Genomic DNA, 23533 nt, shown 5'->3' on the forward strand with positions numbered 1-23533 from the left:
TGCATAAAAGTACTATATGCAGCCATTTATCATGTATCTGTTACAGTACAATCCACAGTGTTCTCGTACTCAAGCAGCTTTGTTACTGTTCACTAAGAAAATTCACCAGGCCTGAAAATAATTGTCTGCCGTGGTTACCATCATCACTCAGTGGGTCTACTGTCTCTGGAATTCTGTTCAGAACGGTTTGATTTACATTAAAGTTGTTTACTGGAACAACAATATTGTTTGCAGTGTCTAACTGTAGAGGGGTGTCTTCATTGATTTCCAAGGTATCATTTCCTGCTAAAATGTCCTGCATTGCACCAGCTCCAGCACTGTTAAGAAGCCTTCTCTGCCACAGCTGGAGAGCTGTTTGTCCTCCTTGTGTGGATAATCCATGATTGTTCCACTGATTTCAGAATTCTGCAGCCGCCCTCTGAACTCTTGGCAAGTCGATGTAGTGCAGACAAAACAGATGGAGTTCATCTGTAGAATCCAGGATGCCCTCATTTTCCATGAAGGTGAAGAGGTTACTGAAGTGGAACGAGACAACTCTGTTCAGCTCTGCCCACAACCGTTCAATCCTCTGATTGTGGACACTGCGTCCAGTAATGACACTGCCTCTGTTTAACCCCCTTCTCTCCAGCATATACCGGCAACTGCTGTGTTCTCCATGCCATGGTCACAGCGTACTCTGAAGGGAAGGCCAAAGCTCTGTACACCAGTACAAAACAGTTCCAGTACACTTGATGCCCTGTTGTTACTGAGGCACTGCAAGTATATGATGGTCCGGCTAAAGCCGTCAACACATCCATGAAAGACCAACCTCCACCTCACCAGCTTCTGGTTTCCATCCATATGCCTGTGGGGAGAAAAATTGACAACAATTACTACTGTATTCAGTCTTGCGATAGACCCCCACCAAACCCCCACCTACCTCCACTCTGTAGGGAAAACCAGCCCCCAGAGAAAACAGGAACAGACTGCAGCAGGTCTGTGGCGGAGGAGGTGGAGGAGCCACTGCTATGCACAACTATACACCAACACGCACACATTTTTAATACGTGCACGATTTTTATGTGCACGTGCACAAAACTTTTGACAGTAACCTTACCCCATATATTAATAATTCATGTTCCCCCAGATACGCTTTATGTAAAGTCATATGGTGTGTTGGAAGCTTTGCAGCCTGATGGCTGTGAGCTTGCAGCTGTGTGTTTTAGCATACAATTAAAACACATTGATTTGGCAAAACTAAATAAGAAAAATAGGCTAAATTCCCCTAAAAATGATGGCAGTGGTTCCAACAATTCAGTCATTGTTAATATTATGTTTTTAGTGGCACAGACTTCAATACCATATCCACTGTAATGTGCTGTTTGAGGCTGCAAGAGTAAGAATGTGTGTATACATTAATATATTACCAGTGTGTGTGTTCAAAGAACCAAACTTGATGTAATATTACAAAACACTCATCATAATTGATTAGGAGTCTGAACATTGTAAATTCTTCGGCGAATGCATGTGTGTCTGCTGGGCTGAGAGCAGATGTGTGTGCGTGTGCACCTGTGTCTGATTGGATTACATCATCGGTCAGAGTGGGAGAAAGCCTAAAAATACTCCAGATTTTTTCTCTTTCCACACTCCTCCCAGCCACAATTTACACTCTACATTCATGATTTTTTCCAGGTTTGTAGACAAATTTCTTCTGTCTCTCACAATGTGCTCAAAAAATCTGAGAGACTTACAGAATTGGAATTATCAGCCTCTAAGTGCAGCCACGTCTGTCTCTGCTCCTCATTGACTCCAATACAAAGATTTTCTGAGAGAAGCTGAACGGACCCCTGTTTTAAACTGGCAAGGGTCTGCGAAATATTGACTGTGGAATAACCGAAATCACACCGAATCCTTCAGGAAGTCCTGACAGCGATGACGGTCTGTGTTTTTTATTGATAAGACCGACCGTTTTGTCAGCGTAAGCCCAAATGTCAGAGCAGTGCAGAGGCAGAAAATGGCTTTTTCTGTCTGAATGCATGTGTGTCTGCTGCACTGAGAGCAGATGTGTGTGCATGTGCACCTGTGTCTGATTGGATGACATCATTGGTCAGAGTGGGAGAAAGGAGCTACCATTTTGGGTGCTTTTCATTGGGTAAATTGGTCTCCTCGTCTCCTCCACTCGCTTCCTCTCCTCGCGTCTTAGCTCCGCCCAGCGAGGACATGAAAGAGGAATGTGAGGAAGAGAATTTCCCATAAGAACTGAATGGGAAGAGGCGAAAAAAGTGAAAAAAATTAGACCTTTTTCAAAGGACTACTGCTCCGGCATACCTTCACCTAGAGACGCCATTCCAACTTTAAAACGTAGACACAAGTCTCGTGTATTGGTGTATTAAATAACGTTTTGGTAGCTCATACAGTTTTTGATCAGTCGCTGTTTAATGACCATGATCATTTTGGGAGAAATTTGGAGATTATAATGGGTGTGTATTGCACGGAATGTTCGTGCTAGAGTGGAGGAGATTAACTGCCAGAGTGGAGAGACGTTCTCAAAAGTGTGTGAAATTTTCTCTTTCCACGCTCCTCCAAAGCACAAATTTCACTCTACGCGTGTGAAATTTCCCAAGGTTGTAGTGCCACTTGTGCTGATTCTCACAATGTGCCTGGCCAAACAATAGGACTTACGATGTTTGACTTGTGAGCCTCTGAGCGAGGAGAGTACCTCTGACCTGGCCCATAACGTCCAATACAAATCAAAAACAGGAAAGACAGAAGCCAGACATTTTTTAAACTCGCTCTAAAATCAGCTTTTTGGACCCCAGCGAAAAAAGAAAGTGATCAGCGTGTGCAGCAAAGCCTTGTAGCTCTGATGGTGAAGAAATTTGGGCAATAGGAGTTTTGTTGTTTGCGTGAGAAGCGTTTGTTCGAGGGGTGCGCAGAGGCCAAATTCAGACATTTCTCAGACCCTCACAGACCCAAAGGGGCCCGTCACCATGGCGACCGCTGGAGATTATAATGGGTGTGTATTGCACGGAATGTTCAGGCTAGAGTGCAGGAGACCAACTGCCAGAGTGGGAGAAAGCCTAAAATTACTCCAGATTTTTCTCTTTTCACACTCCTCCCAGCCACAATTTACGCTCTACACTCATGATTTTTTCCAGGATTGTATACAAGTTTGTTCTGTCTCTCACAGCGCGCTCAAAAAATCTGAGAGACTTACAGAGTTTGAATTATCAGCCTCTACTGTATATTAGTGCTGTCAAAAATATCGCGTTATTAAGGTGTTAACGCAAATCAATTTTAACGGCGTCATTTTTTTTATCGCGAGATTAACGTTCTTTGTGACCTAGTGAACTGGACTTTTTTTATAAGCTGTGGCCACTGCTAGTAACGTTACAAAAACTACAGGATCTGATTGTAAACCGGAAACAAAACAATAGGCACGCCCCACGCATATTGGTCTCGCCTGCTCGCTAGCTGTGAAAGTGTAGGCGGATGTCAAGCGCGAAACGCCGAAATGGATGAATAGAAAGTTTAGTTTCAAAAAGTTGCCCGATGGGTCAACTGACAAGATCAAAGTTTGGACAGAGGCATATGGATACCGCAACTAAGAACAAGCTTACTGCAGCCATAGCCAAGTAATGTTCATTGTTTCTGGAGAGAAATAAGAGGCTGCGTTGATAAGCCTCTGGTGAATAAACAGAAGAGCATCATAGTCTGACTGCTTGTATGTTCAAAGGAAACTTAAGAAAGGAAAGTTTCAGCCATGGTTTAACTGCACTATAGCCTGAGTCCTAGTTTACAATGATGTGCACTTTGTAACTTTATCTTGTATCATCCTGTTTTGATCCCATAGAAAGGGTTGTTGAAGGGGCTTTTCTGTAACCAAGCATTTATTTTTTTCTCATCTGTTTATTGACAGCGTTAAAATGTGTGAGATTTGATTCATTCAAATGTGAATGACTGCTCAAAGTGAGAATGTTACTGTGAAATATAACACTACACATTGTTTTCAATAAAAAACATTTGCACAAAGCAAGCCTATCCACTTTTCCATGTTGATAACAGTATTAAAATGATAATTAATGGGACATTTAGAATAAATAAAAATGTGCGATTAATTTGCGATTAATTGCAATTAAATATTTTAATCGATTGACAGCACTAATATATATATATATATAAACACATATGTATAACTAACTGGTAGGGTGTTTTATAAAATTCGGCATTTAGAATTTTTCAAACAGTTCAAATTTCAACGAACCTCCTGGTTCAAGAGAGGCGAAGTGGGCTGACAGTATATCACGAGATACTGCCAAAGTTCTCCATCCAATTAAGCCTCTTCTTTCTTTATCTTCTCTTTCTCTCCTGATAGAGGGAGTACAAAAATGACCCAAAGGAGCTTGAGGAGAGGATAAATGACAAGGATAAGGAGATCAGGCGGTTGCAAAGGTTGAACCTTCAACTGCAAGAGGGTAAGTATGGAGGGGAGCCCTTGCAGTAACCTTGAACCTATTTCCATGACAGTATTATAACAATAATGCTCCAACTATAATAAGTGACAACTCAATTAGTGATTTTGAATAGGTAAGTGTTCCCTCTTTGATTTAATTGTTGGCTAGCAGATACAATCACAAAAACTGTGAAAGACGCTATACAGGCAGCTCAGCCTGCCCCCAGCCACCCGGTGCCTTCTCGCAGCCACCCAGCCCCTCTTCACAACCAAATAGGAGAGACAAAGGTATCACTTACATAGTCAGGAGAAGTGATTTCATTTGTGGACCATGCGGTGTTTCCCATACATGCATTATATTTGGTCTCTTGTAAGCAATGAATTGATCATCTATACTTAAATTCTGCTGTCTTTTCATTTCTTCTAATTAATGTTTGGTGATGGCACGCTAGTTGCCAGCTCCCCTCCCCCCCAGAACTGAACACCAGCGAGCCAGAGGTGACTTTAGTGTCAAAGAGGAACAGTACGGTGGTTGTCTGGACCTGTTTTGACAGTCACGTATTGTGTAGAACGACCCTTTCTACTGTAGCTTTAAAAAGTATCTCAAGGCCATGAGTGACGCTAAAAACCCGTCTTGACAGAAATGTTAGAGAGCAGAACTCCTTTTGAATGAGATTCAAAACGACACTGTGAAATGACCCCGGCGACAGCAGAGTTCAGAGTGAAATATACAATGCCCTTCAATCCACATATTTACATATTACATGTTTACAATGACGCTTTGCGTTATCTAAATATGCTGTTAACTTTTAACTTTGCTGTGGTAAACGTTACTGTTGCTGCTCTCGAAACAACATTTAGTTATATTTAAAATACAAATAAATTCTAGCCCTGTTTTCAATGGACTGAGCACACACTCATTCATCACCACGCAGTAATACTACATAGACTATTTGTGCCAAAACGATGATTTCAAATAATTCCTAAATTTTTAAGACTGCTTATAGAGACTCAGTAATAGCTAGCTGCACATGTGGGATGCAAACATAAGCTTTGCCACACAACCTGAACACCAGTAAAAAAAAAAGTTCAAATCTTTTTTTCTCAGCAGCACCCATGCCAATGCCACACCTTTGAGAACTGGACTTTTTTGCATTCTAGGAGTACATGGATGTATTCTAATACTTCTTCATCTTTGCAGAACGAGTCTGTAATGGATTTCATGAATCGAACTGCCTTGGATTATGCTCAAAGGTGTGATGGCTACAAAAAGCAGGACTGTAATGGACTCCATCTTCACTGTGGAAGAAATGGCGACGTGCTCCATCACAGGAAAAAAGGGGATTAGAGGGGAGAAAAGACAGAGCCTTGACAAAGGCAAAGTGAAGCTAGTACTTGGTAAGCATGCCTGAATATTGTTGGGGTTGGGAAAAATGCTATTGTATCAGCTTGTTAACACACAAAGATGTTGCTCTTTTTCAATTATTTTCATTAGCATCCTCACTGACACCTATCTTACACAACATGAATTAATTGGTGAACCCCGAGTAAATTTAGTAGCATTTCATTTCTTACAGACCATGTCAAAAAAGTTCACGGAGCCATCGGACACACTGAAACCAAAGCCTGCATGACACAAACATGAAAAGACACCAGCAGACGAGCTGAGAGGGAAACAGGGTAACATTTTTATACTGTATATGATAATGTTGATGATACTTTGATTCGTAGAATCCAGTTTTGGATGGCTTCTAAGGGGCCTGCTGTGGGTCTGCATAGACCAGTCATCACTTGAAAATAACAGAACCAATCCAGTAATCCAGATAGAAAAGAAATGAAGCTTTACTTTGATAGAATAGACTGGTGTTTATACTGCCCTAATCTTTGATTTTGTCTGTCAATCCCAAAACAGGGAGCCTGCTGGAGGACAGCCAGAGGACTGAGACAACACACACACACACACACACACACACACACACACACACACCCTTTCCCCAGAAGACATTTTTTAGGGGCATTTTGATCCTTTTTATGGACAGTTCTGCTCTCACTTTTCATTGCATGTTTGCAGATAAACAGTATTTGTATCACTTAAATTTGTCTTAACTACTTTATTTCTTGTAAAATTATTAAACTGAATATTAAAAACTGGTTTGAAGTCTGCCTTTGTATGGATGGACAGATCATATCGTGCACCCTCATTGATCACATGTGAAACTCATGTTATTACATGTGAAACCCATGTGATCACATGGGTTTCACACAGGAATTTACATTGGTTTCACATGTTACACCATGAAAAATGTTCCAAAACCACATGTTTCCCATGTTTAACATGTGCAAATCACGTGTTCCACATTTTTCACATGTGGATTTACGATGTTTTCACATGTTAAATTTCACATGTGCAAAATCACATGTCCATATAATCACATGTGACCACATGTGATTTGCACATGTGACATTCATGTAATTTTTCTGTAAGGGCAGCCATCAGTAATTAGTTTGTGCTCACTTGATTCTTGCTTCAGCTCGATGTTGTTGAGTGAAATGAACCATGAAAACAAAACATGAAGTGAAACCATCAAGATGATATCTGATATTTTAACGGTTATCCGTCTCCTTGATTTCTAATAATCTGTATCAGCCCTGAAAAAAGCGTATCGGTGGACCTCTAGTCCTGATCTGAGAGACACAACAAACACTCACAGCAACATTCAGCTTTGACTGGAACAAGATCCAGAATTGAAATCAACACACAGCTGAAGGTTCAAGTCAACAGCGTTTCCACACTTTAATGATCACAGCTTCCATCTTTAAAGGACTGGAAGTGGAAGAAGTTCACAAAGTAAATGAGGAATCTTTTCAATCGCTTTCAACAAAGTTCATTGATCAATTTATTCCAATAACCTGAAAGACTGATGTGACTGAGATCCTGCACAGACTCAACTGATCTGTTCAGCAGTGTTTGTCTAACAGGAGGAGACTGTCCCTCCTACAGAGGACACAGAGACACTGAGGAACCAGACCAGAACCCAGACCAGAGTCCAAAGCCAGGATAAAGAGGTTCAGTGAATGTGGTGTTGAAGGTGTGGAGGTGGATCAGTGAGTCAGAGGAGACTCTGTAGAAGGACAGAGTGCCAGCAAGACAGTCCACATACACTCCTACTCTGTGAGAGACAGAGGAGGAGGAGGAGGAGGAGGAGGAGGAGGAGGAGGAGGAGGAGGAGAAGGAGATGGATGTTTCACTGTTATTGTGCCAGACAGAGTAACCATCATCATCAGAGCAGAACAGACTCCAGGACTGATCATTTGCTCCAAACAAACACTCATCACTGTTTCCTTTCCTTCTGATTCTTCTGTAATTCACTGATACATAAACGTCTCCTCTCCACTCGACCTCCCAGTAACAGCGACCAGTCAGACCAGTTCCACACAGCAGCTGAGGACACTGGTCAAACCTGTCTGGATGATCAGGATATGACTGATCCTCTCTCACATATGTCATCGTCCTGTTGTTGTCAGACAGTTTGATGTATCTGTTCACTGTGTTTGTGTCCAGTTTGAGTTCACAGGAATCTGATGGAGAGAAGAAGAAGAAAACAGCTGCAGTTATTGATCGATCAGCTGTTGATTGATGGACAGTTTGATGATGACATCAGAGAGTGAATGAGTGATGTCACAGTTTGAAGATGGCTGAATGTGCTCTGCTTTGTTGTCATCAGTCAAATGAAAGACACACTTACACTTCCTCAGACCTGGTCTCAACCATCGGACTCCAGCAGGCTCCACCCTGAAAGGAGGAGGGGGGTCAGAGCAGCACCTCCTCTTTCAGCATGCAAACATGGACGTTACATCACTCTCACACACACAAACACAACATGTTGATGCGGCCTGCTTCTCCCTCTTCAGCTCTGCTCAGACACTGACAGCGACACTGATTCTCTCTCATCATTAAATCTGCCTTCATCAGCTCATTTCCTCATTTCAATCTGTTGCTGACTTCTATTCTGAGCTGCTTCACTCATTGATCGCTCTCTTGCTCTCCCACCTGTGATGATCAATAATCAGTCTGACTTTTGTAGGAATTAGATGACTTACTAATCCTGGGAATCAGTCTACAGTATGAATTGTAAAACTCTTTATGGCCCTTTGTCACTGAGGGGAGAAAGAACATCAAAGGACATTCAGTGGGGGACACTGGATAGAGGGGGAAGGTAAAGGTACAATTCACTGTACCTGAGGAGTTTATGGTATAGTACAAACCCTAAAGAAACGGATGAATGAACTCCCCCAAATGGTCGTTGTCTTTGAAGGAAGGTTTATGATTACCAGGTGTGTGTGTGATAACCATCTGTCCTTTTGTTGAAAAGTATAAAAGCCAAGACATTGTGGAGATCTGGAGAGAACACTCTGCATGAGTCTTCCCTCCATGCTGCATATATTAAAGAGACCTGATTCATCACACCGAGTCTCTAATTCTTCAGAGAATTAGCAACTCTCAACAAGCAACAAGGAGAATTTCCCTTACACTTTGTCTTCACTCAACAAACCAGCAGAGCTTTAATCATTTATTGTTGGACACGCTTGTCCTCGTCATGTCCCACATGTGACCATGCTTCATGTCTTCATTACAAGTGTGAAAACTGTCAATGAATTCAACATCTGAGACGAGTCATCACGACTCTGTTGTGTGGAAATCTTTTCATGTCAAACTTCCTGAAGTTCACCAGAACAAGAAGAGCCACTTGACGGGCTCTATTTTCGACTCCGCCGGCGCGGCGCATAGTCAGGTCCGCTGCGCCGATGGGGCGTGGCGGCGCAGACTTTGGTATTTTCGTGCGCTGCGCCACAGACGCATCTCCACCTCCTTCTCATCTCAGTCCCCACCCAGCGGCGCAACTCGGAAAGAGGGAGGGGAGAAGGCGTGGAGTGGGTTTGACACAGCCGAGTCAAATCTTCACCAATCACAGCAGCTCCTCGCCTCACCTTTAAGAACGCCGCTGGCCAGGCGCATGGCAAGTTTCCAGGAGACTGACGTCACTCATATCTCCTGACATCCGTTTGTATATACTGTTTAGTTTTTCTCAGTAGATAGATAGATAGATAGATAGATAGATAGATAGATAGATAGATAGATAGATAGATAGATAGATAGATAGATAGATAGTTTTATATTCTGTTCTATATTTTGTTTATATATATTTTCAATATAAATATTTTGTTTTTATATTTGTTTTTTATATATTTAGTTCTCTCTCTTTTCTTTCTTTTCTAATTTTATTCTAATTCTATTCTTGTAAGGAGCACTGCAACAAAAACAATTTCCCCTCGGAGATAAATAAAGGATTTCTGATTCTGATTCTGATGTCTAAATATGAGGTCCTTAGATGGTAAATCCTCCTCCTCCTCCTCCTCCTCCTCAAAGCAATGATGTACTCCATCTTTGTAGATAATGTTAAGCATTACTATGATTACATTTGTATTTGGAATGAAATGACGTGGGTAATAGCGGACAGCATCATCACTTACGTTTTTTCCATGTGTCTGTCTCTCTCTGTCTCTCAGCGCTCTGAGACAGATGCAGTATATCTGCTCTGTGGGATGCCACGGCTGTTTCTGGTTGGCACAGTGACGTTAACCGATTAGTTCGCATCCCTGTTTCACCTGTGTACATTCAGTCAGGGTGAATGACCATTACACGTGCCGAACGCGCTTGTATGTGCTGACTCAGATAGTTGCATTGAATCGTGGCTGTTGCTAATTATTGATCGCAGTGTGCGTTCGATGACTGACCGAGCACTGCTGAAAACACCGTTAAAACCACGCTGCTGTCTTGTTGACAGTGTGATATATGCCGTCATCAATCACATTTTCAGTGGATAGCCGTTATCACCTAGCAGCCACCCATCCAGAGGGGTGTCCCCCCTGAAAAACTGTCGGGATGCTAGAATTCGCCACGATGAACGAGTCACATGCCGACTCGGGGAAAGTGGCATACACGTTTGTCACCAGGCAATTTGAGTCACAGTTCACCAGACATCCCTGTGTCACCTGTGTACATTCAGTCAGGTTGAGTGACCATTACGCGTGCCGAACGCGCTTTCGATGTGGTCAGATGAGATATGGATCAAAATATATAAATTTAGGTCTGACTGTATGCGCTGACTCAGATAGTTGCGTTGAACTACGGCTGTTGCTAATAATTGATCGCAGTGAAATGCCAGACACTGTGGAAACCTGCCTGTGAGGTGTTGGTGACGTGAGCGCACGACTTCACCAGTTTACGAAAATCCACTTGCGCCGCACAGAGTTGACCAGGTCTGAGGTGGCGAGCTTTCAGCGCAATTTACGCCGGCGGCGCAGACCGAAATGGTCAAAAATTCTCCTTATGCTGACACCTCCCCCCTACTGCGCCATAACGCCCATCCTGGCGCACCTCTGTACGCCTCGGTTTACCAAAATACCAAGTGCGCCGTGCGCCTGCCTGTGCCGGTTGAAAATACTACTGCGCCGGTGGTCATCATCATGTTTGTTCCTGGAGATGTTCTCCTTGAGACCTCCAACACAATATGTCCTTTTCATGTTCAACCAGTGTTTATGTTGTGAACAAAGGACAAAGGTTTCCTACTTGTCTGACTGTTCATGTCTCACTCACATCCACCATCAAGCAAAAAGACAGACCACATGTTTCCAGCTCTTCCTCCTCTTTCACACTGACTGACTATGGCTGCAGCAGCCTCTTCATACCTGAGAGTGTCCAGTCTGCAGTGAGGATCCTCCAGTCCAGCAGACAGCAGCTTCACTCCTGAGTCTCCTGGATGATTGTAGCTCAGGTCCAGCTCTCTCAGATGGGAGGGGTTGGAGGTCAGAGCTGAGGCCAGAGAAGCACAGCCTTTCTTTGTGATCAGACAGCCTGACAGCCTGAAAACACACACAACAATACACATGGAAGATCATCTGAGGGTCCTGCTGTCTGTCCAATCATTGCTGTCAGAATGCAGAAATCTGATAGGCTGAGCAGCATCACGTGGGAGGAGTTACAACACATAATAATTCTCAACAGTTTCTGTCTTTCAGGTCAACTTCACACTCAACACTTCACTTCCTGAGGTCCTCAGCGACACCTTTGTGCTAATTAATCATGACTGAATCAGGAGTAAAGTGATGTCCACTAATCAAAGTCACATGACAACAAAACATAAATGAGGATTTCCATCTCAGCCAGACTTCATTCATAAAAGGTACATTGAGAGAAAACATCTGCCAATCAATGAATGTCTGAATGAATGGATGTGTGGACTTCTGTGGTTACGTCAACGCTTTGACAACAAACAGTAACTTGATCTGACCTGAGAGTTTCCAGTGCACAGTGTGGACTCTCCAGTCCAGCAGACAGCAGCTTCACTCCTGAATCCTGCAGGTTGTTGTCACTCAGATCCAGCTCTCTCAGACTGGAGGACTGGGATCTGAGGACTGAGGACAGAGCTTCACAGCTTCTCTCTGAGAGGTTACAGCTACTCAGTCTGAAGAACAAGAAGAAAAAGAACATTTATTTTAAAATGTTGAGTCTCTTCTCAGCATGTGTTCAAATCTTTGCTGTTCCATCATAAACGTGTTGTAAATGTTCATTCATTGTCTTCATGTCTGTAGCAACACAGTCATGTGTCCTCCATGAGGGGACAGTGTCAGACCTGAATCCACTTCCTGAGTGTCATATTTAAACCTGCTGGATGAAGTTTAAAGTTTCAGACTCTCGAATGTGCAGTTAGAAATAAACAGGAGGCTCTGAGAGTGACTGAGTGCTGAAACGAATGTATGAAGTGAATGATTGAAAGGATCAGCGGTTTTCTGCCAGCAGTCCTCTCTCGTCTTATGTGCAACAACAGTCTTGATTTTCCTCTTTTATTTTTTACATTCTCCAAAGCTCTCCATGATAACAACCTGTCCCTCTGGACTGAAGGACAGGGGACATGATTGGTCCTTTTTGTGGTGACAAAGATTCAAATGATGAAGCAAACGTCTCTTTTTATGGGAAAGTGCACAGAGCCTGATGAAGGAAACCTGAGTTCACAGAGGAAGTTGATAACCACCATTGTGATACCGTGACCTCTGCCTAGAGTTCATGTTTAGTTGAGGCAGCTCACACAAAGGAAGCCTGGCTTGGTCCAATTTGTTTTGTCCTTCATCCCACTGAGCTTCACATGAGACAGCCTCTGTGCTGGACTCAAACTGCTGACTCATAGTCTTTCAGGATTCATGTTTCCCATGACTCAGCATTCTGATCAGTAAATTCATCAGATTTAATGAGCCATGCTGCACTTTGTGAAACCTCACTGTAGAAAATATTCCTGCACAGATTTTAATTACAGATATGCAAAATATTTCTGCAGCGACAAAACTTTGTGACACATCTGCAAACTTGAATTTGAGGGGATTTTTAAATTCACACATTCAGACACGTGCACACATTTTTCGCACATTTTTCGCAATTTGCACAGAAAAGATGATCTACAACTGCAGGCTGGGAAATTATTTCTGATCATCATTTCACAAACTCAAAATGATCAATCTCAGTCAGAGATCTGAAAATAAAGAAACCAGACTGAAAGACTCAAATCCTGACATGAGAGAGACTGTTTAAACTAAATGAATCTCTAAATGTACAGAGCTAACTTCAATCTGTCAACACAAACAGTAACTTGATCTGACCTGAGAGTTTCCAGTGTACAGAGTGGACTCTCCAGTCCAGCACACAGCAGCTTCACTCCTGAATCCTGCAGGTTGTTGTTACTCAGGTCCAGCTCTCTCAGACTGGAGGACTGGGATCTGAGGACTGAGGATAGAGCTTCACAGCTTCTCCCTGAGAGGTTACAGCTACTCAGTCTGAAGAACAAGAAGAAAAAGAACATTTATTTTAATATGTTGAGTCTCTTCTCAGCATGTGTTCAAATCTTTGCTGTTCCATCATAAACGTGTTGATATCTAACAGTCAGTTAGATATCAGAGTATTTATTGATGAAGAAACCTCACTATCTCTGTACTTACACAGCTTTGTTGGAGGCTTTGACCACTGGCAGTAGCCTCAGAAGAGCCTCCTCTGAAGCAGAGAATTTCTTCAGGTCAAACACATCCAGATCTTTTTCTGATGACAGTAAGATGAAGACCAGAGCTGACCACTGAGCAGGAGACAGTTCATCTGCGGAGAGACTTCCTGAACTCAGAGACTGTTGGATCTGATCCACCAGAGAACGATCATTCAGTTCATTCAGACAGTGGAACAGATTGATGCTTTTCTCTGCAGAGGGAGTCTCTTCAATCTTCTTCTTGATGTACTTGACTGTTACCCGATTGGTTTCTGAGCCACTTCCTGTCTGTGTCAGCAGGCCTCGTAGCAGACTCTGATTGGTCTGCACAGAAAGACCCAGGAGGAATCGGAGGAACAAGTCCAGGTGTCCATTTGGACTCTGTGAGGCCTTGTCCACTGCACTCTGGTAGAAGTGTGTCTCTGCAGATTCATGGTAGGTTGTTTGTTCTTCTGACAGCAGATTGACTCCAGACTTGATGAAGGTCAGATGGACATGAAGAGCAGCCAGAAACTCCTGAACACTCAGATGGACGAAGCAGAACACCTTGTCCTGGTACAGTCCTCTCTCCTCTTTGAAGACCTGTGTGAATACTCCTGAGTACACTGAGGCTGCTCTGACATCGATGCCACACTCTGTCAGGTCTGATTGGTAGAAGATCAGGTTTCCTTTCTGCAGCTGCTCAAAAGCCAGTTTTCCCAGAGACTCAATCATCTTCCTGCTCTCTGGAGTCCACTGAGGATCTGACTCAGCTCCTCCATCATATTTGATGTACTTCACTTTGGACTGAACCACCAGGAAGTGGATGTACATCTGAGTCAGGGTCTTGGGCAGCTGTCCTTCCTCTCTGGTCTTCATCACATCCTCCAGAACTGTAGCAGTGATCCAGCAGAAGACCGGGATGTGGCACATGATGTGGAGGCTTCGTGATGTCTTGATGTGGGAGATGATTCTGCTGGCCTGCTTCTTGTCTCTGAACCTCTTCCTGAAGTACTCCTCCTTCTGTGGGTCAGTGAACCCTCTGACCTCTGTCACCATGTCAACACACTCAGGAGGGATCTGATTGGCTGCTGCAGGTCGTGTGGTTATCCAGAGGCAAGCAGAGGGAAGCAGGTTCCTCCTGATGAGGTTTGTCAGCAGCACATCCACTGAGGTGGACTTTGTAGCATCAGTCAGGATCTCATTGTTGGTGAAGTCCAGAGGAAGTCGACACTCATCCAGACCGTCAAGGATGAACAAAACCCTGAACTCTTCAAACCTGCAGATTCCTGCTTCTTTAGTTTCAGGAAAGAAGTGATGAACAAGTTCCACCAAGCTGAACTTTTTCTCTCTCAGCACATTCAGCTCTCTGAAAGTGAATGGGAACGTTAACTGTATGTCCTGGTGGGCTTTGTCTTCAGCCCAGTCCAGAGTGAACTTCTGTGTTAAGACCGTCTTCCCAATGCCAGCCACTCCCTTTGTCATCACTGTTCTGATTGGTTCATCTCGTCCAGGTGAGGCTTTAAAGATGTCTTCTTGTCTGATTGTGGTTTCTGGTCCGTGTGGTTTCCTGGATGCTGTTTCAATCTGTCTGACCTCATGTTCATCATTGACCTGTCCTGTCCCTCCCTCTGTGATGAAGAGCTCTGTGTAGATCTGATTCAGGAGGGTCCGCGTTCCTGCTTTAGCGATCCCCTCAAACACACACTGGAACTTCTCCTTCAGGTTACATTTAAGTTTACGCCCACAAACAGCAGCAAGATGTTCTGAATGAAGACACAACAAATAAATCAATGAGTGATTGATAAAGTTCAGATGAGAATTTAATGTCCTTGTCTGAACATATTTTGGTCCATCTGTTGGACATCAGTGAATGCTCATTGATCCAGCAGTTAAACCTTTAGAGAAATCCTCTTACTGCTCTGCAGATGCTCAGCCAGCTCCTCCTCCTTCATTCTCCTCAGGAAGTGCAGCGTGATCTTCACAAATGCCTCTCTGCTGCTCCTCCTCTGCTCTGCATCCTCATCCTCAACCTCCCCCTGACTCTCTAAGCATTCTGGGTAATCTGAGCTCAGAGCCGTCTTGATCTTCTTCAGCTCGTTCCTCACAAAAGAGACAATGTTCTCCTCCAGCAGCTGGAACAGAAGATGATATGAATGACACAAAGTGAAATCATGGAAGCAAACATCAGATCCATGTTGGACAGACTGATGGTCCACTGGTATAAAAAGTGCAGCGTGGACATTATTGTGGACAGAACAGATGTGAAAGCAGCTGTTGTGCATGTACAGACCAGAAATATGGATTCCAGGTGAGTCTGATGCTGCTGGGCAGACTGACCACTGGGAACCTCTGAGCTCTCCTGGTGGACTCTGTGGAGGAATCATGAAGAATTAGCTCACATCATGTCCGTCCACACAGGGACAAACACCAGCTGAAGGTCCTTTGAGCTGAAGTGTTGATTCCAACATTGTCTGGTTGAGTCCCTCCAGTTCTCATTGATCCTATAATACTGTGGACAGCATCACACAGCTCACACAAGCTAACTGGATGCTGCCTGTCCAGCACAAACTGGCAGTGAGTCCCAATAAAGTGAGTGAAACATGAGCAAAGCAAAGAGAGAAGCAGAGAATACTGGATCAAAGCAAAGCTGAGGCTGATTTCACATCCAGCTGTGTTTCACATGAAAGCTGGAACGTTCTTCTCTGGACGACATGAAGGAAACAGCTGCAGCTGTTGCTCATACAACTTGTTCTGGCTCTTTCTTTTATTCTTGGACAACATTTCTTCTCGTCCACTTTTTGGACACACAACACATCTTTGAGCTTTGTCTCCTCTCTGAGCTCCTGCAGCCTTTAGTTACCCATAACACCCTTCTCTGCATCAGACGTCTTCACAGAGGCACAACTCCAGCCTGATGTGAGGCGCCATGTCAGTGTTGTTCTTGACTTTGTGAATCCATCAGCAGCATCAGTCACAAACAGACTGTGTGTTTCCTCACACTCTCTGTGTTGCTTCACTCTGTGTTTCACAGCAGCTGATCTCAGTCCAGCTGTTATCACTGACATGTTTGTGTTTGTGTTGTCACATGACTGAAAAGCACAACATGTTGATTTGATGGAGGAACTCAGTGGAATCAGGGTTAGCCTTCGTTAGCATCTGTTAGCCTCAATCAAGTCACTGTTTCATACTCATGCAGTCATCAGTCAGAACGTGTGTGTGGAGGAAATGTTCAACTGGAGTCAAGAGCTGAAGACTGGTTATACTGGGCAGCTTCCACATGTGAGGATAGAAACGAATGAGAAGAAGAACGATGCTGAAAATAAAGGTCAAATTGTCCAACACGATTTTAATACAGAGAACAACTTACTGTCTGTCAGAGACATGTTGCTGTTTAAAAGAAATGGGGAGATCCTTTGACCGGTCGCTCTTAAAGGACACACAGCTGGGTTCAGGTCCAGCAGAGGTTTGTCTCCCATAGATCCTGTCAGACACACAGTAAGACCACCATTATCCTCAGCTTTCAGTGTCCACATGTGGACATGTCAGTGCTGTTTAGGGACAGACTGGACAAATGTCCTTTAACACTCATCTAGCTCTAACCTTCATCATCATTCTAGGACAACATGAACATCAGAATGACAACTGGTCAGACTGAATTTAATAAGGACAAACATCAGCAGTGGACAATATGAGGAGGACATATGGACATTTCAGGTCAAATTGTCCAACATGAGTGTCACACTGAGAACAACTTACTGTCTGTCAGAGACATGTTGCTGTTTAAAAGAAGTGGGGAGATCCTTTGACCGGTCACTCCTGAAGGACACACAGCTGGATTCAGGTCCAGATTCAGGTTCAGGTCCAGCAGAGGGTTTTCTGCCATAGATCCTGTCAGACACACAGGAAGACCACCATTATCCTCAGCTTTCAGTGTCCACATGTGGACATGTCAGTGCTGTTTAGGGACAGACTGGACAAATGTCCTTTAACACTAATCTAGCTCTAACCTTCATCATCATTCTAGGACAACATGAACATTAGAAGGACAACTGGTCAGACTGGATTTAATGAGGACAAACATCGGCAGTGGACAACATGAGGAGGACATATGGACATTTCAGGTCAAATTGTCCAACACGACTTCAACACTGAGAACAACTCACTGTCTGTCAGAGACATGTTGCTGTTTAAAGTCAAAGAGATGACCCTTTGACTGGTTGCTCCACACACAGCTGGGTCCAGGTCCAGGTTCGGGTCCAGGTCCAGCAGAGTCTGGTGGGTCCTGCTGCTCTGGCCTTCAACACAACACACACAGAGCTTTGAGTGTGAATAATGACGGTGGACAGATTTGAGTGCTCTGACATGGAGACGAGTCCTGGACAGTCAGAGATCCTCGTCTCACCTCTGAGCTTCGGTCTGGACGTCATCGTCCCCACACAGACTGGTTTTAGAGGGACGGACTCCCTCCTCTCTGTCCTCACACCAATTCATGCTGCTGAACTCACGTCAGCTCACACACACTTTGATCTGGAGAGGAAACACAAATCATTCATGTGCACATCAGCTGAAATCATCCTTTCATGGTTTCTCCTGTCCAAATATCAGCTGCTCCTCCTCTGATTGGCTGTTATCTCGTCTCTCACATCAGTGTCAGCTGAATGCAGTCAGACAGCAGTGTGAGGCCGAGCTGCTGTACTTCTATCAGTCCACTAGATGGCGCCATGAAGCTGCAGTGAAGTGAACACACACTTGATGCCTGGACAAGCGTTGACATCCACTGACACACACTGACTGAATCTGACAGGAAGCTTCAGTTTGAGGAATATTCAGTAAATTCAACATTACTGAAAGTTTCTTTATGTCAAATTGATCCTTGTTTTTAATTTCAAGATAAAGAAGTGGTAGCTAGTTACAGCAGCTCTGACCTCTTTTCTTTCTTTGACTGTGTTTTTTTTTTCCATCACTGGTCTCGGTTGCTCATGTTCACATATGGATGTAAAACTGGTGAGACGAGTGATTTTCTCTCTACGGTTTCTTGGACTTTTTAAAAGTACATTCAGAGATCCATTCAGCCACAGATTTACTGATTACACAAACAAACACTTGTTGGCATTATGCAACACTGCTGGTACTCCCAGTGGAAGGACTGGAAATAAGGAAGAGGGGCTGCAGAGCTGGAGCGAAGCATCATGACAAGAAGAGATTGTACAAACCATCCAAACCATTTCTTATTGTAGGAAAAGTGAGATCTCTCTCCAATCAGGTGGAAGAGCTAACGTTGCTAACCAGACTGCAGAGGGAGTACCGGGAGTGTTTAATTGTGTACTTCATGGAGACATGGCTGACAGATTTCAACTTATGAGAGCAGACAGAAAAGTGACGGAGTGTGTTAAGAGAGGGAAAGTGGGGGTAAAGCATTGTTTGTCAAGTCAAGTCACGATTTATTTATAAAGCACATTTAAAAACGACCTCAGTCGACCAAAGTGCTGTACAGTCCTAAAATCACAATATATCATAAACACTATAAGAAATAAAACAATACAAGGTGTATTAAGAAGTCAATATCAAACAAATTTAGAATAAAAGAAAGTAAAAAGAGAGTAAAAAGAGAGAGACATAGAAGGCCAAGATTGTTCGCCTTGCTAGGAGTGAACACCAAAGAGAAAAGATGTGTTTTTAGGAGTGTTTGAAAGTGCTCAATGGACTGTCAATCCACCGCTTCAGGGCCGCCACTGAGAAGGCTCTGTCTCCACGAGTGGAGAGCCTGGACCGAGGCGCTGCCAGGAGCAGCTGGTTTGACGACCTTAGCGCCCTAGCAGTGGTGTGCAGCTGTACAAGCTCTGATCAATAAGGTGGTGCCAAACCATTTCCACATTTAAAAACAATTAATAAAACTTTAAACTGGATCCTAAAATTAAAGATGCAAGGACAGGACTAATGTGCTCACGTCTTTTCTTTCCAGTCAGCAGGCGGACGGCAGCATTTGTGAGCAACAGATGGTGCAATGAAGGGCACGTCATTGTGAAGGAGCAGTTCTGCCTGAGCGCCATAGAGCTGCTAGCTGTTAGCATTCAGCCATATCATCTCCTGACAGAGTTCTCCCATGTCACAGTAATGGTGTACATCCCTCCGTCAGCTGATGCAGCAGCAGCATGCAAGCTGCTACACACTGTCTCACAGCTGCAGACATCACACCCCCAGGCCCTCCTCTTCATCTCTGGTGACTTCAGTCACACTTATCTGTCCTCCACTCTCCCCACTTTCACACAGTCTGGAAAGTGTCCCACCAGAGACAAGAGAACACTGGACTGACGGTGCCTATCAGGAAGGTACAGTGTTTCCCAAACAACGAACCCTGAGTGTCCCAGAACTGAAAGTCCTACTGAATGAGAAGAAGAGGGTCTGGAGACCGGGAACGGATAAATGAACTGAATCTGTTTTTCAGCAGACTTGATTCTACCCCCGTTCCATCCCCCACCCACCAGAAACCAGATCTGATGCTGTGACCAGCAGCAGCCTCCTCACACCACTTAACCCTCCTCCGCTCCACATCACTACATACCCCTCCCACCACCTCACTCAACAGTTCCATCAATGTCTTCCTCAACTGAGGCATGCTAGGAGCATGATGAAGGTCATGTTCTACGACTTCTCCAGTGCTTTCAACACAATCCAACCATCACTGCTCAGGGGCAAACTGGGAGGAGCTGGCGTAGACTGCCACCTGGCTGCATGGACCATCAACTACCTCACCAACAGACCACAGTATGTGAGGTTTCATGAGTGTGTGTCCGATGTGGTAATTTGCAGCACGGGGGCTCCACAGGGGACAGTGCTGTCCACTTTCTCTTCAACCTCTACACATCAGACTTCAGACACAACACCAACAGCTGCCACATCCAGACGTTCTCCAATGATTCATCCATCGTTGAACGTGTATCACAATACAGGGAGGTTGTAACCAACTTCGTCAACTGGTGTGGACTGAACCACCTGCACACAAACGCCAGCAAGACAAAGGAGATGGTGACAGACCTCCACAGGAAGGTGCCACAGACTCCATCAGTGAACATCCAGGGTTTGGACATTTAGATTGTGGGCCAGTACAAAAACCTCAACAACAAACTGGACTGGACAAACAACACGGACGTCTTGTACATGAGGGGACAAACTTGTCTGCACCTGCTCAGAAGACTGAGGTCCTTTGGAGTTTGGAGGACACTGTTCAAAACATTTCATGACTCTGTGGTTGTATCTGCCGTTTTCTGTGCAGTGGTCTGTGGGGCTGTGGGAGCTCAGAGAGGGACAGGAAAAGACTGAACAAACTGGTCAGAAGAGCTGGCTCAGGACTGAGCCAGCTCTTCTGACCAGTTTGTTCCTGTCCTCTGGACACCATGGAGGAGGTGGGTGAGAGAAGGATGTTAGCCAGGCTGACATCGATCATGGACAACCCATCCCACCCCCTGCATGAGACAGTGGGGGGCTTCAGCAGCTCCTTCAGTAACAGACTGCTGCATCCAGTCTGTAAGAAGGAAAGCTACTGTTTCACAAACCTACTGTTTTTGCACTACTTCGTTATTTCTGTTTAATATTTTGGTAATATCCACTACATCTGTGCAAATATCATGTCCAATATTACAGATATTTATTCTGTGCTTATGTATTGTTCATTTCGACCTTATCCCTAACATGGCCAATTAAAATTTCCATTGAGAAACTGAGCCATTCTTCTGAAGGTCACAGTATTTTTATATGGGATCAGAAGTGTCACCCAAATGATTGTGATGGACCTCAGCGCTACACGTTCGACAGGTTTTAATAATAATAATGATAATAATACATTTTATTTGAAAGCGCCTTTCAGGACACCCAAGGTCGCTGTACAGAAAATATATAAACAATGATATAAAATACAAGATAAAAAACAAGATACAATAAATAGGGAGGGGGGACCGTGTGAAGCAGTTTATAGAGAGTAGGCAAGTCTGAATAGATGAGTTTTGAGTTTGGATTTGAAGATGGGCAGGGTGGCAGAGTTACGGAGGTCAGGTGGCAGTGAGTTCCAGAGTTGGGGAGCAGAGCGGCTGAAAGCTCTGCTTCCATGGGGAGCAGAGCTTTCAGCCGCTAAGATGGGCAGCGGGTACAGTGAGATGGAGGGAGGAGGAAGATCTGAGGGCACGGGATGGAGTGACAACGTGCAGAAGGTTGGAGAGGTAAGGAGGGGCGAGGTTATGGATGGCCTTGTAGGTGTACAGAAGGATTTTGTAAGTGATTCTTTGATTTACCGGGAGCCAGTGAAGTTGCTGAAGGACAGGGGTGATGTGGTGTGATGAGGGGGTTTTGGTGATGATCCGGGCAGCAGAGTTCTGAACCAGCTGAAGTTTATGAAGGGACTTTTGAGGTAGGCCGAAGAGGAGAGAATTACAATAGTCAAGGCGGGAGGTGACAAGGCGATGGACAAGGATGGCGGTGGTGAGGGACGGGCGGAGACGATTGATGGAGCGAAGGTGAAAGTAAGTAGCCCGGGTGGTGTTATTAATGTGAGATTGAAAGGAGAGTGTGCTATCGAGGATGACACCCAGGCTCTTAACCTGGGGGGAGGGGAAGACTAAGGAGCTGTCGATGGAAAGAGAGAAGGTGTCAACTTTAGATAGGGTGGATTTGGTGCCAATGAGTAGGAATTCAGTTTTATTGCTATTTAATTTTAGAAAGTTAGAGGTGAACCATGATTTTTTTTTCAGAAAGGCAGGAGGTGAGGGAGGGGGGTGGGAGTGTGAAGTTTGGTTTGCAGGAGAGGTAGAGCTGGGTGTCATCCGCGAAGCAGTGGAAATAAATGTTAAATTTACGGAAGATATGGCCGAGGGGGAGGAGGTAGGTTATGAAGAGGAGGGGCCCCAGGACAGAGCCCTGGGGCACACCTATGGTGACTGGGGAGGGGTCGGAGGAGAAAGACTTGAGTTGTATGAACTGAGTGCGGTCTGTGAGGTAGGAATGGAACCGTTGAAGGGGGGTGTGGGTGATGCCAATTGAGGAGAGTCTACTGAGGAGGATGGGGTGTGAGATGGTGTCAAAGGCTGCACTCAGGTTGAGGAGGATGAGGATGGAGAGTGAACCGGTGTCAGCTGCAGTGAGGAGATCATTGGTAATTTTGATAAGTGCAGTTTCTGTGCTGTGACGTGGACGGAAACCAGACTGGAAGGGTTCATACAAACTGTTCAGAGTGAGATGTGCATGGAGTTGGGAGGAGACTATTTTTTCAAGAATTTTGGAGATGAAAGGTAAGTTGGAGATAGGGCAGAGATTATTGAAGTCGTTGGGATCTGAACCAGGTTTTTTCAGAATTGGCGTGACAGCAGCAGTTTTGAAGGCAGAGGGGACAATACCGGCGGACAGTGAAGAGTGGATAATGGCAGAGATGAGGGGAAGCAGAGAGGAGAGGCAGGATTTGACCAGGGTTGTGGGGATAGGGTCCAGCAGGCATGTGGGGGGCTTAGATTTGCAGATGAGGTCGGATATTTCAGAGGTTTTAGATTGTAAATTATTTTTTTATTGCTCACCTTTGCACTGCCCTCATTCCCACTGTCTCAGGTTTTGCAGTAGAACTTGTATATTACACTCATACTGCACATAGTACATGATCATCTGTGTATATATGTACTTGTCAGTGTATGAATATGAACATTTTTCTAAACTTTGCTCTGTTTCAGTGTTTTGTTCTCATGTTAAATCTTTGAATATATTTGTATCTGTGCTCTGTGTGTTCAGTGTGGAGGAGCTATAACTGCATTTCATTGGTCGATCCTGTTATAAAGACAATGAAGCTGAACGTTGAACCTTGATAAGGAGCCAAAGTCCACAGAGGCAGCGCGATGATTCAACTGAGATAAAAAATGAAGCTTCACTTCACACAAACTAATGTGGCAGCAACAAATATTAGATTTCACCTGCGAGAACAAAGTCCATCAGAGCGGCTCCTTGCACACTGAGATTACTGTATTACTGTATCACTGGTGGGTAACGAGTACTTCAATGT

The 23533-nt window shown here is 44.3% G+C and overlaps 1 protein-coding gene across 1 annotated transcript; it reads right to left on the reverse strand.

Moving 5' to 3' along the window:
• Nucleotides 1-6925: 6925 nt before the first annotated feature.
• Nucleotides 6926-18299, reverse strand: LOC139328091 (NLR family CARD domain-containing protein 3-like). The gene is made up of 12 exons (XM_070958187.1): nt 17903-18299; nt 17664-17795; nt 17257-17388; nt 16868-16981; nt 15791-15869; nt 15416-15632; nt 13481-15263; nt 13145-13318; nt 11785-11958; nt 11183-11356; nt 8179-8225; nt 6926-8011 (listed from the first exon to the last, which is right to left on the reverse strand). The coding sequence occupies exons 1-12, from the start codon at nt 17989-17991 to the stop codon at nt 7428-7430; spliced, it is 3699 nt and encodes a 1232-aa protein (XP_070814288.1). The 5' UTR covers nt 17992-18299; the 3' UTR covers nt 6926-7427.
• Between the last annotated feature and the right edge of the window lie 5234 nt (nt 18300-23533).

The sequence above is a fragment of the Chaetodon trifascialis genome (assembly GCF_039877785.1).
Source record: "Chaetodon trifascialis isolate fChaTrf1 chromosome 24 unlocalized genomic scaffold, fChaTrf1.hap1 SUPER_24_unloc_1, whole genome shotgun sequence".
NCBI lineage: Eukaryota > Metazoa > Chordata > Actinopteri > Chaetodontiformes > Chaetodontidae > Chaetodon > Chaetodon trifascialis.